At 41.9% G+C, this 20,476-nt stretch overlaps 1 protein-coding gene across 1 annotated transcript in view; it reads left to right on the top strand.

Moving 5' to 3' along the window:
• The window catches only part of LOC124798802 (monocarboxylate transporter 1-like), an 80,092-nt gene that overhangs the window by 33,966 nt on the left and 25,650 nt on the right, over nt 1-20,476 (top strand). The window contains exons 4-5 of the mRNA XM_047262332.1: nt 9,572-9,715; nt 17,068-17,535. Of these exons, the coding sequence (XP_047118288.1) occupies nt 9,572-9,715; nt 17,068-17,535 (612 nt within the window). The remainder of the gene's footprint in view (nt 1-9,571; nt 9,716-17,067; nt 17,536-20,476) is intronic.

The following is a 20,476-nucleotide window of genomic DNA, read 5'->3' as shown; positions in this document are numbered from 1 at the left end:
TTGGCCACTTTCCTTGTGGATATACGAGTGCTGTGTCGCATTTTCAGCGTGCAGGTGGGTATAACGGATGTGTGTATAGTGCAGTGTTATGTTTATGGTGCATGGTGATGCAGAGAGATGAGAGGTGTAACCTGGTGCCGGTACATAGCCTTGTCTTCTAAAATAGCACCAAGCTGACCACCGAACTTAATGTGCCCCTCTGATCGACGGACCACTTGTCAACAGTGTGACATCCCCTCAGATCATGAGACTCTACGGAGAGGTTTGGAATTTAATCCAGCCCATTGATGCAGAGACTGGTGATCAAAAACTTAACTCTTCCACCTCTTTCCCTTGCCGGCCGAATATTGTCTATGAAAATTTCATTCACGGCCAGTATTCGAAGCGGTTTACATCCGAGTCGAGCGCCACCACATAGCTTAGCTACCTCGGCTGTGGAGGCGGTTCTCTTGTATGCTTTGTGTTATCCATCCGAGTCTCATTTTGGACCACGGTTAAACGCTGTGTGGTTGACATTGCATCGTGCCGAATACCTAGTCTCTGGGCCATCGATATACCACAAGCAACATATTTAAGGAAGATGACTGTACTTGTTGATATCATTGTCCTGGAAGAAATTCTCAGTGATTGACGGACTTATATAACCTGTTGACATGAAATGTCGGGTCTCTATGTCAAAAATGCCATTATATTGATTTTATCTTTCTGGTGAGCAGTCGCCACTAATCGGAAAAGTGGGAAAACCTGACAAAGCACAAACTCTCAAATTTGTTTATTAAAATAGTTTTGGCGTCAAAATGAAAAGGAATCCTTTGCCGTTCAATAAATGTACATATGCTAGTTAACTTACTCTCGTTTACAAGGCTTGGTTCTACCGTAAGATGACTTTCGTCAACGTACCGTGTCGGATACGTTTTACAGTCGGCCAGGGAACGTTGCCAACAATCCAAATCAAACAGACGTCATCCCATGATGCTCCACACAGGCATAATGATAGGCTAGTGGCGTTCATGTAGTACAGCGTAGTCAACAAAGAATCTGGATAACAAAAGGCGCGTGTGCACGGGAAGTGTCCGTTTGGGAGAGCAAATCGCCCCGGTACTTTAGGGATAATAAAGCAATTAGATAAAGGTATCCTACACTCTTCAGTCTTCCGGCAACAGTTACAGATGTACCTCATTGTTGGCTTTAGTTCCCCATAACTTGACGCCTGGTATTTGTACTGTAAGTTGATTTTCTGGCACATTTAGGAGTTACTGCTCTTCTGGTTGAAGGCGTACTCGTAAACGACCGTCACTGGAGCCAAAACAGAATCTTTTCTCCTCACTAATACCATTGCACACCATTCATTCAAGTAACTGGGTTTTTCTTTGCACCAAAGTTGTGCCTCTTAGATACAATATGAGAGTGGAAATATGACGAGTGGCGCATTTCTAGAAGTCTAACTTGTAACGAACGCTGTTAAAGTCCACGAAAAGTCCCCTTTTGCTGTTTTAGTGCACCACAAAGCGCAGATCTTGGCTTTGCGTCTTGACGATAGGCTGGAGGCAGCCAGTGACGAAATGTACTTCATCTTCATCAGTCTTCGGACTGACGAATTTCTCTCCAGTGCCAATCTTTTCAGTTCAGTGTAGCACTTACAGTCTACGCCCTCAATTACACTGGTGTCCAAAATTAAAACAACAAACGGAAATTGTGCAAGGTTGCGTTTGTTTTACAACAAAACAATATAGACAGGTGACAGTAAGGTAGATACAATGTAAAGAATACAGAATGCATAACGGCAGACAAAAATGTTGTCCGTTTTTTCTGACTTAACGGATTTGCACACACAGTCCGACAACTGGTTAATGTGCTCAGTTTGGGGCGTGACCACCTTTGGCAGCAGTACAGGCCTGACAACGACGGGGGCATGCTGTGAATGAGGTCATCACTCTTATGTCGAGGCAATAACGCCCATTCTGCCTGCAGAGCTGCTCTAAAGTCTTGGCGGATGGTTGGTAGATGCTGACGTGATGCAGCTCGTCTCCCTAGTGCATCCCAGACATGCTCTACGGGATTCAAATCGGGAGAGCAAGCAGACTACGCCATGCGTGCAATACCTTCCGTTTCCAAGAAAACATCAACCAGCCGTGCTCTACGAGGTCCAGCATTATCATTCGTCAGTACTGAATCTTGGCCCACAGCACTTCGCAACAACTACACACCAGGTCTCAAGATCTCGCCACAATACCTCACAACAGTTAAACCTTGCCGATTCACCGGTACAACTTCATGAAGAGGTGTTCGAGTGGTCGACATAATCCCTGCTCACACCATTAGGGCCGGCCGAAGTGGCCGTGCGGTTAAAGGCGCTGCAGTCTGGAACCGCAAGACCGCTACGGTCGCAGGTTCGAGTCCTGCCTCGAGTATGGATGTTTGTGATGTCCTTAGGTTAGTTAGGTTTAACTAGTTCTAAGTTCTAGGGGACTAATGACCTCAGCAGTTGAGTCCCATAGTGCTCAGAGCCATTTGAACCATTTGAACCACACCATTAGGGATGTTCCTCAGTATCGATCTCTTTCGATAATGTCTGGGTCCCTAAATCGTGTTCCACGCTCCCTCCAGATGCGAATCCGTCGAGGAACACTCTCTGGACCAAATCAATACTCATCTGTGAAAAGAACGTTGGCCTACTGTTTCACTGTCCAGGTAGCATTTTGACTACTTCACTCTGGACGTTCCCTTTTGTGAAGACGCGTCAAAGGTACACATACAGCAGGTCTCTGACAGTAAAGGGCACTCAATCAAAGATTTCTGTACACCATTTGGCTCGATACAACTCGTCCAGTGGATGCTGCGAGGTCGAATGCCCGTCGTCGTGCAGTTCTAAGGCGGTTCCATCATGCCCTTACAGCCAAATAACGGTCCTCTCCTTCTGGTGTCACACGTGATAGGCCCTGTCCTTGTTTTCGGGGTATACTTTCGGTTTCCATAAACCGTCACCACATCCGAGAAACAACAGAACGAGTTATCTTAAGTCATCGGCCCACATTAATTTGCGACTGTCCTGCTTCCGTTCTTTCTCTGGCCCTCCACCACAGAGTCTGGTAGGCGTCTTCTCTGTGCCATACTGCACCGTCTGTGACTGTGTACACAGCGATTGTGGATGTGAGACTACCCGGCAAACACTACCCTGTTTGACAGGTGTCTTGACGTCAGCGTTGGCGTGGTTGTCCGTTGACGGGAATGCCATCTTCTGTGCAGAACACGATCGTACAGACATCTGTTGACAGGTCGTATTATTTTATCGTGAATTAGACGCATGACGGGAAAACAGTGGTTTGTTGCTTTAATTATTGACAGCAGTATAGTTAATGAATGTATTCCAATATCTATTTCCCTCTGTAGTTTTTACCCTCTACAGCTGCATCTAGTGGCCTAAGTAATTCCCTGATGTCTTAACAGATGTCATCTTGTTCCTGCTGTCTGTGTTTACCATATGTTACTTTCCTCACCAATTCTGAAGAGAAAATCTTTGTTCCTTATTTTATCAGGCCACCTGATTTCCAACATTCTTTTGTCGCACCATATCTCAAATTCTTCGCTTCTCTTTCGTTCCAGTTTTCCTACTGTCCATGTTTCACTACCATACATTGCTGCGCTCCAAATGTACATTCTCAGAAATTTCTTTCTCAAATTCAGGCGTATGACACTAGTAGACTTGTCTTCCCCTTGCTACATCCATCATGGATTATTTTGCTGAATTGCAGAATCGCTTAACTTCGTCTACATCGTGATCCCCACTGTGATGTTAAGTTCCTCGCTCTTCTCATTTCTGTTACTTCTCATTACTATCGTCTTTCTTCGATTTATTTTCTGTCCATATTACGTACTCGTTAGACTGTTCATTCCAGTCAACAGATCCTATAATTCTTTTCCACTGTCACTGAGGATGGCAATGTCATCAGCGAATCATATCGTTGATATCCTTTCACCTTACATTTTAATCCACTCTTGAAACTTTCTTTCATTGGCGTCGTTTTTTCTTCGGTGTAAAGACTGAACAATAGGGGCGAAAGACTACATCTCTGTCTTACCATTGCATCATTCGAGCACTTCATTTCCGGTGTTCCAGTCTTATTTTCCTGTCTTCGTTCTTGTACATATTATATGTTAGCTGTCTTTCCGTATAAATTACACCTATTTTTTCCGAATATCGAACGTGTTCTAAAATCCGACATTGTCGAACGCCTTTTCCAAATCAAATGATCGTTTTACGTTGTCTTGGTTTTTCTTCAGCCTTACTTTCATGATCAACCGCAACTCCAGAACTGCCTCTCTCGTGCCTTTATCTTTCCTAAAGCCAAACTGATCATCATCTACCAGATCCTCAGTTTTATTTTCTATTTTTGTGTAGTTATACCAGAAAATACCAACTAATAATTTTCTGCTATTCTTTTTAGAGACACCAGTATACAATGAAATACAAATGTCTCGTATTCAGTTTTAGAATTTATCTGATATTCAAGTTTTCATTATACAAGATGAATGCGGAATCCACCTACCAACTTGGTTCTGTATATTTCAATATACTGGCTCTGGCTCCACGTTTGATTTCCTACCCTCATTCGTCTTTGTATCGGTATTGTAATGATAATATTCGTACAACAGTATACATGACGACGGTATTCACTGTGTGTGTTGTTTGGATTCCAACTTGTTCAATGTACTCACGGTATTTGTTGTCGACAACACTAACGTCCACTTTACTCTTCGCTCTCAGCCTTGCGTTCGGTACTGGGCGTTGCTGACTCGGATTAGTTTATCCTACACATTTAGCTCAATATGGATAGCAATGTGGATAAGTTTACTGAAGAAGAGTAAGGGTTAGCCGAATTCAATTGAAAAACGGACAACGATTCTACGCCGTGCTATTGTAGCAATGACAGCAACCGCGTAGCAATATTTTCGAATCTGTAATAGGCGCCTGCGAGTAACCGGTCCCATTTATTGTTGGAATGTAAGAAATATATATGAGGTGTGCTGCAATATCCTATCTGGAAAGGAATGTGCGACTAGAGGCTATCGAGGCACTAATAGTTGCACGAGGTCTGAACAAAAGCAGGATAACTGATCTGAGAGTCTTTCTCATATTATCCACCGAAAGTGCAGCCATTTTGAGTGGAGTTTGAAAATTGGTCTCTATAGAAAGCCCTGATTTCATAGTGTTTCCTGAAGAAGCCTTGTTTATAGTATACCGGGTGTCTAATAATACAAACATCCGTGAATAGAAACGTAAACTTACATGCATTGGAGTCTTGATCCCATCAATACAAAGTTCGCTGTGAAATGGAATGTGCCATGCTTCTAGCTCAACTAGTGTTCAGTGTTCAAAGTGTAATTCCCGTCGTGCAGCCATAATCATGTAGGAAACCTTTTCACACGGATCACCTGAATACAAATGACAGTTTCGCCAACCAACACATTGTGTACGCGGTACTACCTCCATCTGTATGTGTGCATATCGCTAGGCCATGACTTTTGTGACCTCACAAGGGGACAGTAAGTACTTTCTCTCACCGGTCTAATTCATGTAAACATGGTGCATACAGCATGACTATGACGTCAGATTAAGTAAAGATCAAGGGGCAAATCTCGACCGGTTACGAGAAAATCGAGTCTGAAAGTTTTAGGGATGCATATATGTGCTACTGTGTTGGCGATTATCCGCACGGGGCCAGTAACCAAGTGATTAAGTACTTAGTCACGTAAGCGGAAGGTCTCTGGATAGAATCTCGCTGCTGGTATTTCTTTTTTATTCCCACGTAGCTATAACGACAGATTTATTATGGCTGTAAAATTATCAGCATATAATGATTCATTTATTATTTGCTTAATATTTATGAGGAAAAATAGGGTAACAAAAAACTTAAGGGCATTGGATATAAAAAAGGACACACGACCATTTTGAAACTAATCAGTATAGTTTTTTTACTGACATTATTGTATCCACATGTGTGATAGTTACGGAGCACTGCACAAGTCAGGATGATACTGATCGTAGAAACATGTAAAACAATAATTATTGCGGCATACAGCAAACGCAATGAGCGCCGAGTTTTTGCATTAGCATGGTTTCTTCTGTGTTCCTACTACAAAACAAACTTGGTTTACTTTCATAAACTGTTCTCGGCCATCACATATACATGAACATATTACCAGATATTAGTGTAGATAACTGATGGCTATGAAATCTTCCCTTGAAGCTATCTCTCTAATGTGTTCGATGACGTAAGAGCAACTTTGTATTCACATAATAAGGTTTTTCAGCTGCATGTAAAAATAAACGTCGCAGGTCTGCACCAACGGAGTTTATTTTGGATGAATTACTTTAATATCTGCTCGCTGGCAGATCCGCTCCGTCTTGACAAATTTCGTCGTACAAAATCGGGTTCGTTTGCTCTTCCCATGAATCGAGGAGGAAAAGAAATTGTTCTTCTCTCACGTATGGCTTCAAGACGTCAATTAAAAATCCCCTGTATAGTACTGTTGTGAGTGTTTCGGACTTCGAAGTTGTTACCACAGCGTTTTTGTATTTGTGTGCGTACTCATCACTTGCTTTTTGCTCCCTTAGCCCAAATGAGCCAGTGGTCTCTTGCAAGCAAACGAAGACCGTTCGTAGTAATTTCCAGATAAGGTGACGGTATATTGAGCAGTGCACGAGTGTGTCACTTCTTGCATATTCTTTCGGTACACAAGAGCCACCCTTGTTTCGCGTTCGGTGAGAGTTCCGTCATAAGTTGATTGATATTGGCACCCTAGAACAGACATTTAAAAATTAGCATCGTATGACCTATAAAAATAGTACTGCAGTTGATGTAGATGAATCAGGTACTTTTACGTGTAATACTTGTTTGACTAGTGTTCATAACAGAATCCTTGTCGTATTTTGGTATGAGGGCTCACGTCTACATTCGGAGATTTGCTGCTGCATCAAGGACTTGCTTCAATGAAGAACTTTCGTTCTCGGATACAAATCTGATGACTTTCTCTGACGAATCAGAAGTCTTCGTTTGAAGAACACTACCCACGAATCGGAAGTTTCAAAGTATACATAAGGAAATTGGCTGACAGCGGCAAGGGTTCAATGCTGCAGGTTTTTCTCCGTCACTCGCTGATTACATTCTCGAAGTTGTAGGAAAATTACCATAGGTCCAAGAATCAATATTTTTGAGTTGTTCCTGCCTTGTTCCAGCTTGCTTTATATGGTCTTCCCATCACTGTAAACCTTTCACGCTTTTTAGGCGTGAAGCTCCCCTTCTATGAAGCTTGGCCAAACTCCCTCCTGGGTGCTCTCTTGGTTAACAGACGATCCTAATCTTCTAATACTGCGGAACGTAATTGCTGTCCATTTTTGACTGGTTATCTTCGGCCTCGTAATCGTCTGATGAAGATGAAGCCACCTTCTGTTTCTTCAAACACACCCTCTTCAACAATATCTTGGTGCGCAATTAGTTCGTCTTGTACCTCGAGTTTTTTCTCCGCTTGCATTTCGAATATTCCTCGATATATTTCTTCTCTAATTCCCATGTATTCTTTGTTATTACTGCAGAAGATTTCTAAGCGATGAAATCATTTTACACAAGGAACTCTTCACTGTACACAAGTCCAGTTTTTAATCATACTTTTAAAACTTTTCTATAAAGCGATTCGGTTTTATAGCCAGGTTCAGGTTCTCTTGCTTTCGAAGTATCAGGCACATGAGTACATTCACTCGTAAAACCAGACATCTTGGAGTGTTAACATGGAACTACCCCGGGAGTTAACATACGAATGATCTGCACGTTTGTAAACGGTTTTCCCTTTCTCCCACCACCAACGGAAAGCTGTTTGTGCAATGCAGCTGTTTCTGGTGCGTCAGAACTAGCTGGAAGATCACCAGAAAAATGGGTTCATACGGTGAATCGTACCTTACCTTTACCTATACGAGGAAAATGGGCTCATGATGGCTCGAAACGTATCTTTTGAAGTACGGTTATAGTTGTTAACTACTTCTTAAATGTTAGAGAAAAACCCGAATTTTCTAGATGAAGATTATGTTAACAGCAAATGATTCCTTAGATACCGATAATTTACACGATTATAATAAACCTGTTGTTATAGCTACGTGGGAAGGGGAAAAAGCAGTAGCAGGACCGAAGTTCGATCTGGAGTCCTCCAGCTTGTGAAACCAGGCGCCCACTCTGTCGGCTACGGACGTCTTTGCTGTTAACAGTGGCATTTCAGTATATATACATGTAAATTCAGATTTGATTTTCTCGAAGAAAGTTGAGAGTTGCGTCTTCATGTTTATGTATGTTGAAGTCCTATCCATGATCTACATATCCTATGAATATGAATCAAATCGGTGAGGGCAATTACGTACGGTCCACGTGTTAGGGAGTATCGTTGACGATCCGTAGGGCATTAGTTTCCATGTATTGGCTCCTGTCCTCAGTCTGTTTCTCAAGACACCTACTACAACCCTTCGAAGCATGTAGGTATCGTATCGACAGGTCCCGTACACACTGCTTCGTACTTGCTTTTGATGATTAATTAATTCATCTATTGTGCCAGATTCTAGTTGTGCCGACACGATGATTTGTACCATAATCTAAGGTCCTAGGTTGGAAAGTAACAATTTTATTTACCACTAGGTAAATAAGTAGCTTGAAAAAGGTGAAAATAACAGTTTTTTTGCACGTGCAAAAACAAGTCGTCTCACCATTAGGTCACTAGTTGCCGATTTCCTGGTTGTCCAAACTCTATAGTAACTGGCATTTAATAAATTGCGCTCGTCGGTGACGTCCTGTCATATCAACAATGTTGACTACCTCAGTGCGAGCTCAGAGCAGGCGACACATTCAGCACGTAAAGTACGGTTGTTATGAGCTCATAATTTTTTTTTGTCATGGCAAAACAATTGTATCACCTATAGCAAGAAACTTAGAATCACTGCCTTGACTGGACTGCATCATAGCCTTAAGTAAATATGGCATTCTCATATCGTCATAGGTGTGATTTTTCCATTACATCTTCTATTCGGGAATGGCAATAAATCTTATTGCAAATACACCATCAAACTAGAATTTCAAATACTACGAGACAGTTTCACGTTTGTGCCGAATATAAAATACCAACAGACGTTCGTCATGCAGTGATCGTCACTGGTCAGAGCGGTTTTCAAACCAGCACCAGACAAGTAGGTATTCCCTAGTTTCTGCAAATTTAAATCCGAAAATTACCGGAATATTTCCTTCAAGAGCGTCTAGATTCCTTAGTCCATCGCGAATGAACTGCATTGCTAGTGGCCTGCACTTAGATGTAATTTTCACTTCCCTCTCTCCTCCAAGTTCCTCTTTCGATGAAATGTTATGTGTTAATAACCTATATGGCTTTTTGACTCAACGATGGATTAATCAGACATTTGATGATTTTGCTTTTAGTGCTAAGTGCTATCTGTAGAGTACGTATTCTTTATTTAGTATTTTTCTATAGGAACAGTATGTCAAATCACAGCCATATTTTTACCGACGACATTTCTTTGCAGGTCTTCTCGTGGCTCCGTTGCTGAAGAAATACTCCATACGTCAAGTCTCTGTGTTCGGTGGCTGCTTGGTGGTGGTCGGAGTAACGTTGACCAGCTTCGCCAACTCTGTAATCCACATCATCGTCACGTACAGCATCTGTGTAGGTCAGTGAGAGCATGCCGTTATGTCAGTGTGAATGAGAAATCACCAAAGGTGTGGTGTACTTCATCGGCACACAACTGAATGAACTCAAGGACGGAAAACAGAGACCTGTTCAAGGAACTATCAATTACAGTTTTCCAATTCGTTTATATGTTGACGGAATTAATCATAAACAACGTCCCTCGTTTTCAAACAAACAGCTCTGTTCATGCGATCAGCATCAGAAATAAGAATATTCGAAGTAGAGAGTTCAGTTCGTTTACTTGGTCCACGAAGATGTTCACTATTCAGGAAATTAATTTTAATAACACGGCAGCAACTATAAAAATTCAGCTTTTAACAAGGTTCAGTTTTAGTGTAGACTAAACATTTATAGGCGGTCAACTACTTCTACTACATTGATGAATTTCTTACGGTAAATATTTCTTGTATGTATTATTAATAACATCAAATAGCTTGGATGTCACGTACAATCTGACATATGCGAATCTTCAGCAACGTCTTCAACGTAAAATCGTGTTTTACACGGTATTCTGTTTGAAGATACGAGGTTGCATTAGCCTAATAATTATGTTTTGTACCTCTGAATATATACCCATGCATTTATATTTTTGTTACACGTTAAATGAAAATAAGTTTCACAGTTTCTGACTTAGTCGCCATCCATGAAGATATTGTTACTTAGAATCAGTGGAAGGAACAACGGCATATCTCTTGTATATATTAAAAAACCACGTTTTACTGCATCCTTGCGGATCTTCTTGCTATGCATCTATGAGAGAAGTAATACATCTAATGTAATCAAACGGTTGCTCTCTGTCATTCCCCATCGCCCTCCTCTTACGACCCCCACTCACTCAAACCGAAGTAACTATGTATCCTACACAAATTTGAGTTTTTTTTATGTACTAGCCTTATCCCGTTGACTTTGCCCACATATGCAATTGTCACATATATTGAACACACGTCCTCCTTCTACCCATCGCTGCGTCCAGCTCTTTTTCCCTCTGCCTGAGCACCTCATCTTCCCCCCTCTATCTGTTATCTCCTCATTCTCTATGTCCCATTACATCCTCTTCCCCTCTTTTTGTCCATTTTCCCCATCCCCTCCCTCACCATATTTTCCTTCCCAGATGTACGGATTTTCATGCAAAATAGATCGATAAGGCATGTTGATGCTACTCCAATGTACCTTCCATGCAGGACAGCCTGCATATCGAGGTCCAGAAAACTGATTGTTGCCAATAACGTCTAGGCTGCCCTGTAACACAGATTGATTTGGTAAGCTGATACTGTTCCCACAAAACATACCTGCCATGCAGGGCAACCTATATGCTAGGGGCATGTTTTGGCCATATCCCCACTGCCATTAAAATTAGCCGGCTATAAATACCACAGTGCTGATACTGAGAAGGTCTGCCATTTCTGTGCAAAATTTGGATCAATTGATGCAGTGGTTTTGACGGTGGTCCCAAATATACACGCATATATGCAAGAGGTACCCAGAAGAACCAAACTTATGTTTTTAACTTACTTGTTCACATCTTAAACACAAACGTTCGATCCTCCTCAAAGTGTTCTTCTTTACAGTAGTACACTTGTCTAATTTTTTAATTTGTTTTTCAAAACATTGTTTAAATTCATCTTTTGTGACGCTTGACAGCACCTCTGCCATTGATTTCTTCACCCCAGCAACATCAACAAAATGTTTTCCTTCCATGTTCTTTTTCATTCTAAGATACAAGAAGATGCCGCATGGGGCAATTTCAGGCTACAGGGATGAGGAACAGGGGTCATACCATTTTTGGTCAAGAACTCTCATACAGACAAGGCTGTGTGAGCAGGGGCACTGCTATGATGGAGAAAACCAGTCACCCGACTACCACAAATCAGATCGCATCAGCTGCACACTGTTTTGTAATTCTTTTCAAAACTTCCAATCAAAAAGCCTGGTTAACTGTATGACCCTGCAGAGCAAACTCTGAATGGACAACTCATCTCACTTTGTAAAACAACTTAGGATTGCTTTGTTTTATTTCACCTGATGAGCTTTCTTGTGGAGAGGCGAACTTCCTTTCACTGGCTTGATTACTGCTTTGATTCACAATTACCGTGATTCAGGATTGTCATCTGTGACAATTTTTGAAACAAAGTTTTGAATCATTTCAGGACTCTTCTTTCAAATCACAGCACGCTTCCATGCAACCTTGTTTTTGTTCAGCAGACGTGGCATGAATTTCGCGGCCACCCTATTCATTACCAAATCTCCTGTCACAATTCGCTGCACAAAACTCCATGTCACTCCCAATAGCTCCACTGTTTCTTCAACGGTCCATCATCTATCTTCGTTGATGACGACACGAATGTTTTCAACATAGTCATGTGTTCAGACCTTAATATTAAATTTACAATGTTGTAGGTGTTGTTAGATGATTTAACACATTTTAAAGTAAATCTTTACAGCAGTTTTATTTCTCTTCGGGATTAGTGATCTTAAAATATCAATTAAAAGCAGAAATTGTTGTACACTGTCACTAAGGTAGTTTATTTTCAGATATTAAAACAGTCTTTATTTATTTTTATCTCTCTGGCTTAAGTTGCTTTACATCAGCAACAAAATACAAGAATTTTCATTTCACATCTTACTGCAGAATGCCAATTGTACTCTAAGATTTATTAACATGTTTTTGTAATGAGACCTACCAACACATGAAAAGTAAATTAAATAATTTTTTGGTATCATTAGAAGTACTCCTCCGAATTTCTGATCATAATTAAGGCGCGATAACATCGTTCATGATCATCTTTGAGAAAGTTGATGTGCTGTTTAATACAGCAGTATTTTTTACCAGAAAGGATATTGTAATGCTGTAAGGCGCAATATCTCTAATGTTTCCAGAGTGAAATTTTCACTCTGTAGCGGAGTGTGCGCTGATTTGAAACTTCCTGGCAAATTAAAATGTGTGCCAGACCGAGACTCGAACTCGGGACCCGAGTTCGAGTCTCGGTCCGGCACACTGTTTTAATCTGCCAGGAAGTTTCAAATCAGCGCACATTACGCTTCAGAATGAAAATTTCGTTCTGGGAACATCCCCAAGGCTGCGGCTAAGCCATGTCTCTGCATTATGCTTTCTTCTAGCAGTGTTAGTCCTGCAAGTTTCGTAGGAGAACTTTGAAGTTTGGAAGGTAGGAGACGAGGTACTGGCGCAAGTAAAATTCAGAGGACGGGTCATGAGTTGCGCTTGGGTAGCTCAGATGGTGGAGCACTTGGCCACGAAAGCAAAGGTCCCGAGTTAGAGACTCGGTCCGCCACACAGTTTTAATCTGCCAGGTAGTTTCAATATCTCTAATGTTTTGGCATATGTTTTTAATAACTAAAAGATATTTTTTTCGATTAAACCAGAGACTTTTTATGAAACTATCTACATCTACATGATTACTCTGCAACTCATAATTAAGTGCCTTGCAGAGGGTTTATATAACCACCACTAAGCTTCTTCTCCACAGTTCCACTCTGGAACAGCGCGTAGAACACTTAAAATTTTTTCGTGTGAGGACTGATTTCCTGTGTTGTATTATGATGATCATTTCTCTCTATGTAGGTGGGTGTCAATAAAATATTTTCACACAAGGAGGACAAAGTTGGTCACTGACATTTCATTAGAAGGTCCTGCCGCAGCTGAAAACGCCGTTGTTTTAATGACTGCCTCCCCTATTTTGCTATAGGAAAAAATGAGCTGCCCTTTTTCGATGTCTTCCGTCAATTCTATCCGATGCGGATCCCACAAAGCACAGCTGTATTCCAAAAGCGAGTGGACAAGTGTAGTGTAAGCAGTCTCTTTAGTAGACATGTTACATTTTCTAAGTGTTTTGCCAATAAATCATAGTCTTTGGTTTTCTTTCCCCATGACATTATCTATGTGATCTTTCCAAGTTAAGTTATTCATAATTGTAATCTGTAAGTATCTAGTTGAGTTGACAGTCTTTAGATTTGTGCGATTTATTGTGTAACTGAAATTTAGCGGATTATTTTTACTTTTTATGTGGATGACTTCACACTTTTAATTATTTAGGGACAATTGCCATATTTTGCCCCATACAAATATCTTGTCTAAAACATTTGGCAATTAGTTTTGATCATCTGACCACTTTACAGTACGGTAAATGAGAGGATGGTCTGCAAACAACTTAAGGGGGATGCTCAGACTATGTCCTAAATCGTTTACGTAGATCAGGAACAACATAGGGCCTATAGGCGTGTAACTCTTCTTTGGGGAAAAGCAGATATTCCTTCTGTTTCACTCTATGGTTTTTCACCAAATGTTACGAACTGTGACCTTCCCGACAGGAAATCACCAGTCTAGTCACGCACTCTATCTTCCGACAGGAAATCACGGTCTAGTCACGCAACTGAGACGATACTCAATAGGCATGCAATTTGATTAGAAGTCGCTTGTGAGGAACGGAGTAAAAAGCCTTCTGGAAATATAACAATATGGAATCAGTTTAATCTGATGTTAGAAAGTACCACGGAAAATTACACTGATGGAAATACTCTTTATCGGTGAATAATACTAACCTATAAAAGTAATATTATGACGTAATCTATCATTTATGAACAACTCAACACAGGCGTACATAGTAAGGTCTAAGGTATAATCGGGTCTTAGAATTATCTAATATTTTATTCAAATGGTTCAAGTGGCTCTAAGCACTATGGGACTTAACATCTGAGGCCATCAGTCCCCTAGACTTAGAACTACTTAAACCTAATTAACCTACGGACATCACACACATCCATGCCCGAGGTAGGATTCGAACCTGCGACCGTAATAGCAGCGCGGTTCCGGACTGAAGCGCGTAGAATCGCTCGGCCACAGCGGCCGGCTAATATTTTATTATGAGTAATATTCCTACGACTGATACGTACATGTGATGCTATAATCTTTTTCTATGTAACGCCTTACTGTCCTAAATTTATCTTTAGGATCCTGGAATAAATCTGGTAGAATACTGAAGGCCGTCTTCTTGGCTCAAATGGCTCTGAGCACTATGGGACTTAACAGCTGTGGTCATCAGTCCCCTAGAACTTAGAACTACTTAAACCTAACTAACCTAAGGACATCACACACATCCATGCCCGAGGCAGAATTCGAACCTGCGACCGTAGCAGTCGCGTGGTTCCGGACTACGCGCCTAGAACCGCGAGACCACCGCGGCCGGCCCGTCTTCTTGAAGTGAAAACAATTAATATGGGAATGCTGGCTGTGCTGATGGCACAAGATTGTAATTACTTATCTTTACTGCTCAATGTAAGTCCATCTAGTCTCATTTATTTGGGAGACAAATTTTATAAGAAAATGTACATATGTACTTAATTTGACTAAGGAACGACGTGTAAATAAATGTAAGAGATATTGTAATATCTCAGCCGACAGCCAAATTCATTCCAAACTGAGCGTAAGGTGTCTTCTGTCAGTGAAGCTACAGCAGCTGATATTCAGGTTTTTAGTTCATCAATCGCTTCCCACGCCCGGGTTCCCGGGTTCGATTCCCGGCGGGGTCAGGGATTTTCTCTGCCTCGTGATGACTGGGTGTTGTGTGCTGTCCTTAGGTTAGTTAGGTTTAAGTAGTTCTAAGTTCTAGGGGACTGATGACCATAGATGTTAAATCCCATAGTGCTCAGAGCCATTTGAACCATTTTTTAGTTCATCAATGTCACGAGGTAAGGAAGGAACGTAAAGACGTTGTTTGACATATCCCCACAGGAAAAATCACATGGTGTTAAGACAGGGGACCTAGGATGCCAAGAGTGTGAAGCCTGGTCTCGCGGTCCTGTACGCTCTATCCAACGTTGAGGCACGTTGGCATTGAGGAAACTGTGCACGTTTCTGTGCCAGTGCGGTGTTGCCCCAACTTGCTGATAGATGAAATTGTCCGTGTCAAGTTGTGGGAATGATCAGTTCTGTAGCATTGCAAGATATGATTGCCCTGTTATGGTTTCTTCCGCAAAAAAGTAGGGTCCATAAACCTTGCTTTGAGAAACAGCACAAAAAAATTCACTTTTGCTGAATCACGATCATGTTTAATTGTTTCATGAGGATTTTCGAGCCCCACATACGCACATTATGACGGTGAAACTTACCACTAATATGAAAAGTTGCCTCATCGCTGAATGTCAACCGTGACATAAAAGTGTAATCTTCCATGTCCTCTAGAATAGCATTGTTAAAGTCCACTCGCTTCACTTTGTCAGTATCTCGAAGAGTTTGTACCGGTTGTAATCGGTATGGTTTGAGGGCTAAACGACGCCGTAACACACGCCACACTGTCATGTGTGGTAACGCAAGTTCTTGGCTAGACTTGCGGGGACTCCGCTCAAATGCTCGTAGCATTGCTTCCACTGTTTGTTCAGGAACCCGTGGCCGGCCAGGACATTTGCCTTTACAGAGGCCCCCTGTTTCTTCAAACTGTTTATACCACCATCGAATGTTTTTTAGTGATGGCGGTTTAGCACGAAATCGAATATGAAACGCCCACTGAATTGCGATCACTGATTGAGTACGACTAAATTCAATAACACAATACACCTTCTGTTGCGCGGACGCCATATTGCGCGAGACTGGCTGCATCCTCCGGGTCAGCGCTCTTAGCGACATCTAGCGGATTTTTTCTGAAACTCTAGACCATGCCGATTACATCTAGCGCTTTTTCAGTTACCTAGTGACATTTGTCTCAATACTATTACAAGTCAAAATCGGATAATTCTTTTTGGGACACCCTGTTCAACACCCTCTGATGTAGCAGCTCCAAGTGTTTGAAGATAGTTTCTTAGTGCAATATATCATTGATACCTTTGTTCTACGACGGGGAGCACCAGCAGCGCAGTCTTGGGAGCAGCAACTGTGGCGGACAGGCATGCGCTATGTACGGTCTGGAGGCCTATGTAGGCCGACGATACGCAGCCTTGGCACAACATTTCAGATGGACTCAGCAGCAATCTCCTGAAGATAGCAGACAGCTGGTCCGTCGAAATATCAAATCATGTAGAGTTTAGGATACCGCAGACTACCATAACACTTGATAGCTGGCCAATTCTATCTTTTAACCCCCAGTGCTAGAATAAAGTTTGTGACCTCCTGAACCGGCCGGTGTGGCCGTGCGGTTCTAAGCGCTTCAGTCTGGAACCGCGTGATCGCTACGGTCGCAGGTTCGAATCCTGCCTCGTCATGGATGTGTGTGAAGTCCTTAGGTTAGTTAGGTTTAAGTAGTTCTAAGTTCTAGGGGACTGATGATCACAGATGTTAAGTCCCATAGTGCTCAGAGAACTGATGTTCCCCTGGCATCTGCGCAGGTCTCGGCAGTGGCCTAGTGTCACCTTCCAGCTTCCTGGTAGTCAAGACGTACTTCCTGAAGGCACGAGGGCGCGCCGTCGGCATGTCCATGGCGGGCGGGAACGTGGGCCAGATGGCGATGCCGCACCTGGTGAGCTTCCTGCTGGAGACGTACGGCTTCAGCGGCGCTCTGCTGGTGCTGGGAGGGGTGACGATGCACGGCCCGATGGGCAGCCTATTCTTCCACCCCCTGGAGTGGCACGCCGAGCGCCGACCACTGGCCGGGGAGCTGAAGCCGCTCAAGGCGGAGGTCGAGGGCGACGCTCCGGCGGACGCGGAGGCCTCGCTGATGCGGCGCTCCAAGCGGTACGCCTCGTCGCTGTCCCTGGCCAACTCTGAGATGGGCGAAGTCACGGACGTCGTGTTCGAAACTCACAGCAAGAAGGCGACGCCAGCCAACGAGGACATCGGAGGTGACGGAGAGCAAAGTGAGTGACCCTGTTGGCATCTCTTTTGTTGCAAGATATAGCTACTGCTTTGGTAAGCAAGAAAAACTCGTATTTTATTGCGGGCTGGGTTGGTTTTGACATCTAACTGGAAAGGAATTTCTGAGCCTTTGTACATATGACAGCTATGCTTGACATCTAGGCGACTGCTGATGTCGACTGTTATGGGCCATCTTCACACTTCTCCAACTTTGTTACAGCGTAACATGCGAACTTCGTTACATGTACATACGTGTTCAAAATGAAAATATCTCAGTATTAATGAATGGGTGAAACATCAGGAACCATGTAAGGCTGGAGTTTTGTGAAAGGTGAGCGAGAGAACTGCAGAATTGGCGGAAGATATGATCTAGAAGGTATGAGCAGAATGTATTGACGAGTTTTTAATTTCTGATGTAAGATACGAACTACAGAAAGCGATTTCTTTGAATCCGTTTCGGAAACATTCTTTTAATTTCTCTTGTGAGTAGCACTACAGTAGACAATGACTTGGGAATTGGATATACACCCAAGATGAACACCATCACAATGAAAACAAGGGGAATGGATTGCACTAGAAAAATCAGAAGAGTCTGCGGAAATTTGATCAAAAATAAACAACTGAAAGTAGTAAAGCAGTTTTCTAATTGGCAAGCAAAATAATTAATGAAGGTATAAATAAAGACGATATAAAATGCAGATTTTTCTGAAAAGATCAAACGTTAACATATAGTATAAATTTTAGTGTTGGGAACTACTTTCTTAAGATGTATGTATCGAGCGAAGCGCCAACGACAAATTTTACTGAAAAATAGGAACTTTTTAAATGTCTTGTTATAGAAGTTTGCTGAAGATTACTAGGCCATATCAAATAACAAAAGAAGAGGGACAGAAATGAAAAGGACAAAAAACACATTTATTATAGAACTGGACTAAAAAAAATGGTAGTTTGATAGGAAGTGTCCGGAGGCCTCAAGGAACAGTTAATTTGCCACCTTAGGGAACTGTGTGGGGGCTAAGACTGTAGTGGGAGATTAAAGTTAAACACAGTAAAGAGATTAAAGTGGCTTAGTACTAGTTATGCAGGGGTGAAGAGAACGTTGAGAACTACATTACTCCATCCTTCGGACTGAAGGCCACAACAGAGTATTATCTCTCAGGAATATTCAGATGACATTGACTGTTTCGTCTTCTTCAGCCTTCTGGACATAAACAAGATATCCATACCGCTCTTTGTTGGTCGGTCTCGACCAAGTGTTTCCTACATGTCTCGTTCTCCTCTCGACAACGTCATAGACCCACATTCTTCTCCTTATGCCTTCGTTCTTGCTCCTGTCTCTCAGACTCCCTCTCAGCATTGCTCTCCCTATTGCCCTTTGACAGACCGGAAGTAGATTTGAGCTATTAATTGTGCCATTGTTTACGATACATGTGTCATAAATCTTTCCTTTTAAATTTATAGGAATAGTCCAGTTGTGGATATTTTGCCAGAACGTTGTCCAGCTGAAGCCAGTTTGCTAGGTAATCTCTGCTGTCTGATTATATTTTTCAATTTTGTTTTTATGTCCCTGATAAATGAATTTATTTATTTCCAGAGTGTGTTCTTCGATGGAGACGGTAATAATCAAAAGTCTCATGATTGTTGGCAATTCGTGTATGACATTGCGACAGAAAATGATACTATCGGCAAAACGAAGATGGGAGAAATGTTTTCTATACATATTGATAACTATCTGTCCCCTGGATAGACACTTGAACATGTTCCACAGAGCCAAGGTGACTCGTCGTCTGGAGCCTCTTTTTCCTGGAACCTTTCTACTGATCCAGTCTTTCTTTACATTCACCTGTAGAGTGGCGTTCTCCTAATTGTAGATGATTAGGTTGATACATCTGTAGTTCATCGCCCTGAATACCGCCCGGGTTAGAGTGTCTTGAACGCCCTCTGGTAGTTCAACAAGGCAATATGAAAAGGGATATTATACTTCGCTATTTCTCTATCACTGTGCGTACTACATGAATATGGTCATATGTACTGAAACGTTTGCTGAATGCGCGCCTGTTCAGCTGGCTGGTAAAAGTCAAATTTCTAACTCAAACGGTTCTTAATGGTTTTTATTAGCAGCTCGGAATAGATAAGTAAAATATTAACGGAACAGTCATTCCCCATGTTCGTGAAGCCACATTTATCGAAGAGGAGGACGACGTCTGTAGTTTTCCATGACTCTGGAATCAACCCTTCCTCGATACCTTTATTTATCATAATTAGGAGTGCAGATTTTAAGCATCACACTTCTGATAAGATTTTCTCCTAGTGCCTTACAGTTCTTGAGTTGTTTCAGGAGATTCCATTTTTTTATCGATAGGTTCCAGTTCTTTCGATCCTATATTAACGACAGAGTGTCTTGTTTAATCATGCAGGCTTTGCTGTGTCACTGACTGACTACAGAGCTTCCGAAAAAGTCCGCGAAATTTTTTATAATTATGTCTGTTTTAGTAACAACTTCTCCTCAGCCATTCCGAATTTTGTGGATGATCATGTTACGTTTTGGTTGACTTGACCAAAAGGCTCTCGTGTTCACATTTCTTCCAACGATCCTCCATAAGTCTTGTGTTTTGCCTCCTCCGATCTCTTCTAAACTTTATTTTTACGTTTCTGTTGCGGAGTCTGTATTTAAGTGAGTCCCTCTCAGTGTTTCTTCTTTCTTCTATAAGATGCCCTGTTTCGATGCTGAGTGATTTTTCTGTTTTCGAAGTGCTATAACTTTCTTTACTGCCATTCGAATACTGTTGATAACTCCTGTTGAAAATTCATTGAGTTCCATTCCTCTCACCGTTTCTGTTAGTAGTTCCTTGTCAATTCAGTGACTGAATCCCTTTCATTTTTCTTTCTGCAGATTTATTGTGGATCTGATCCACCTTCCCATCAGACATTTTGTCTAACGTC

The sequence above is a fragment of the Schistocerca piceifrons genome, chromosome 5 (assembly GCF_021461385.2).
Source record: "Schistocerca piceifrons isolate TAMUIC-IGC-003096 chromosome 5, iqSchPice1.1, whole genome shotgun sequence".
In the NCBI taxonomy this organism is placed as follows: domain Eukaryota; kingdom Metazoa; phylum Arthropoda; class Insecta; order Orthoptera; family Acrididae; genus Schistocerca; species Schistocerca piceifrons.
Note: the sequence above shows the minus strand (reverse complement) of the source record. Positions and strands in the feature narration are given on the sequence as shown.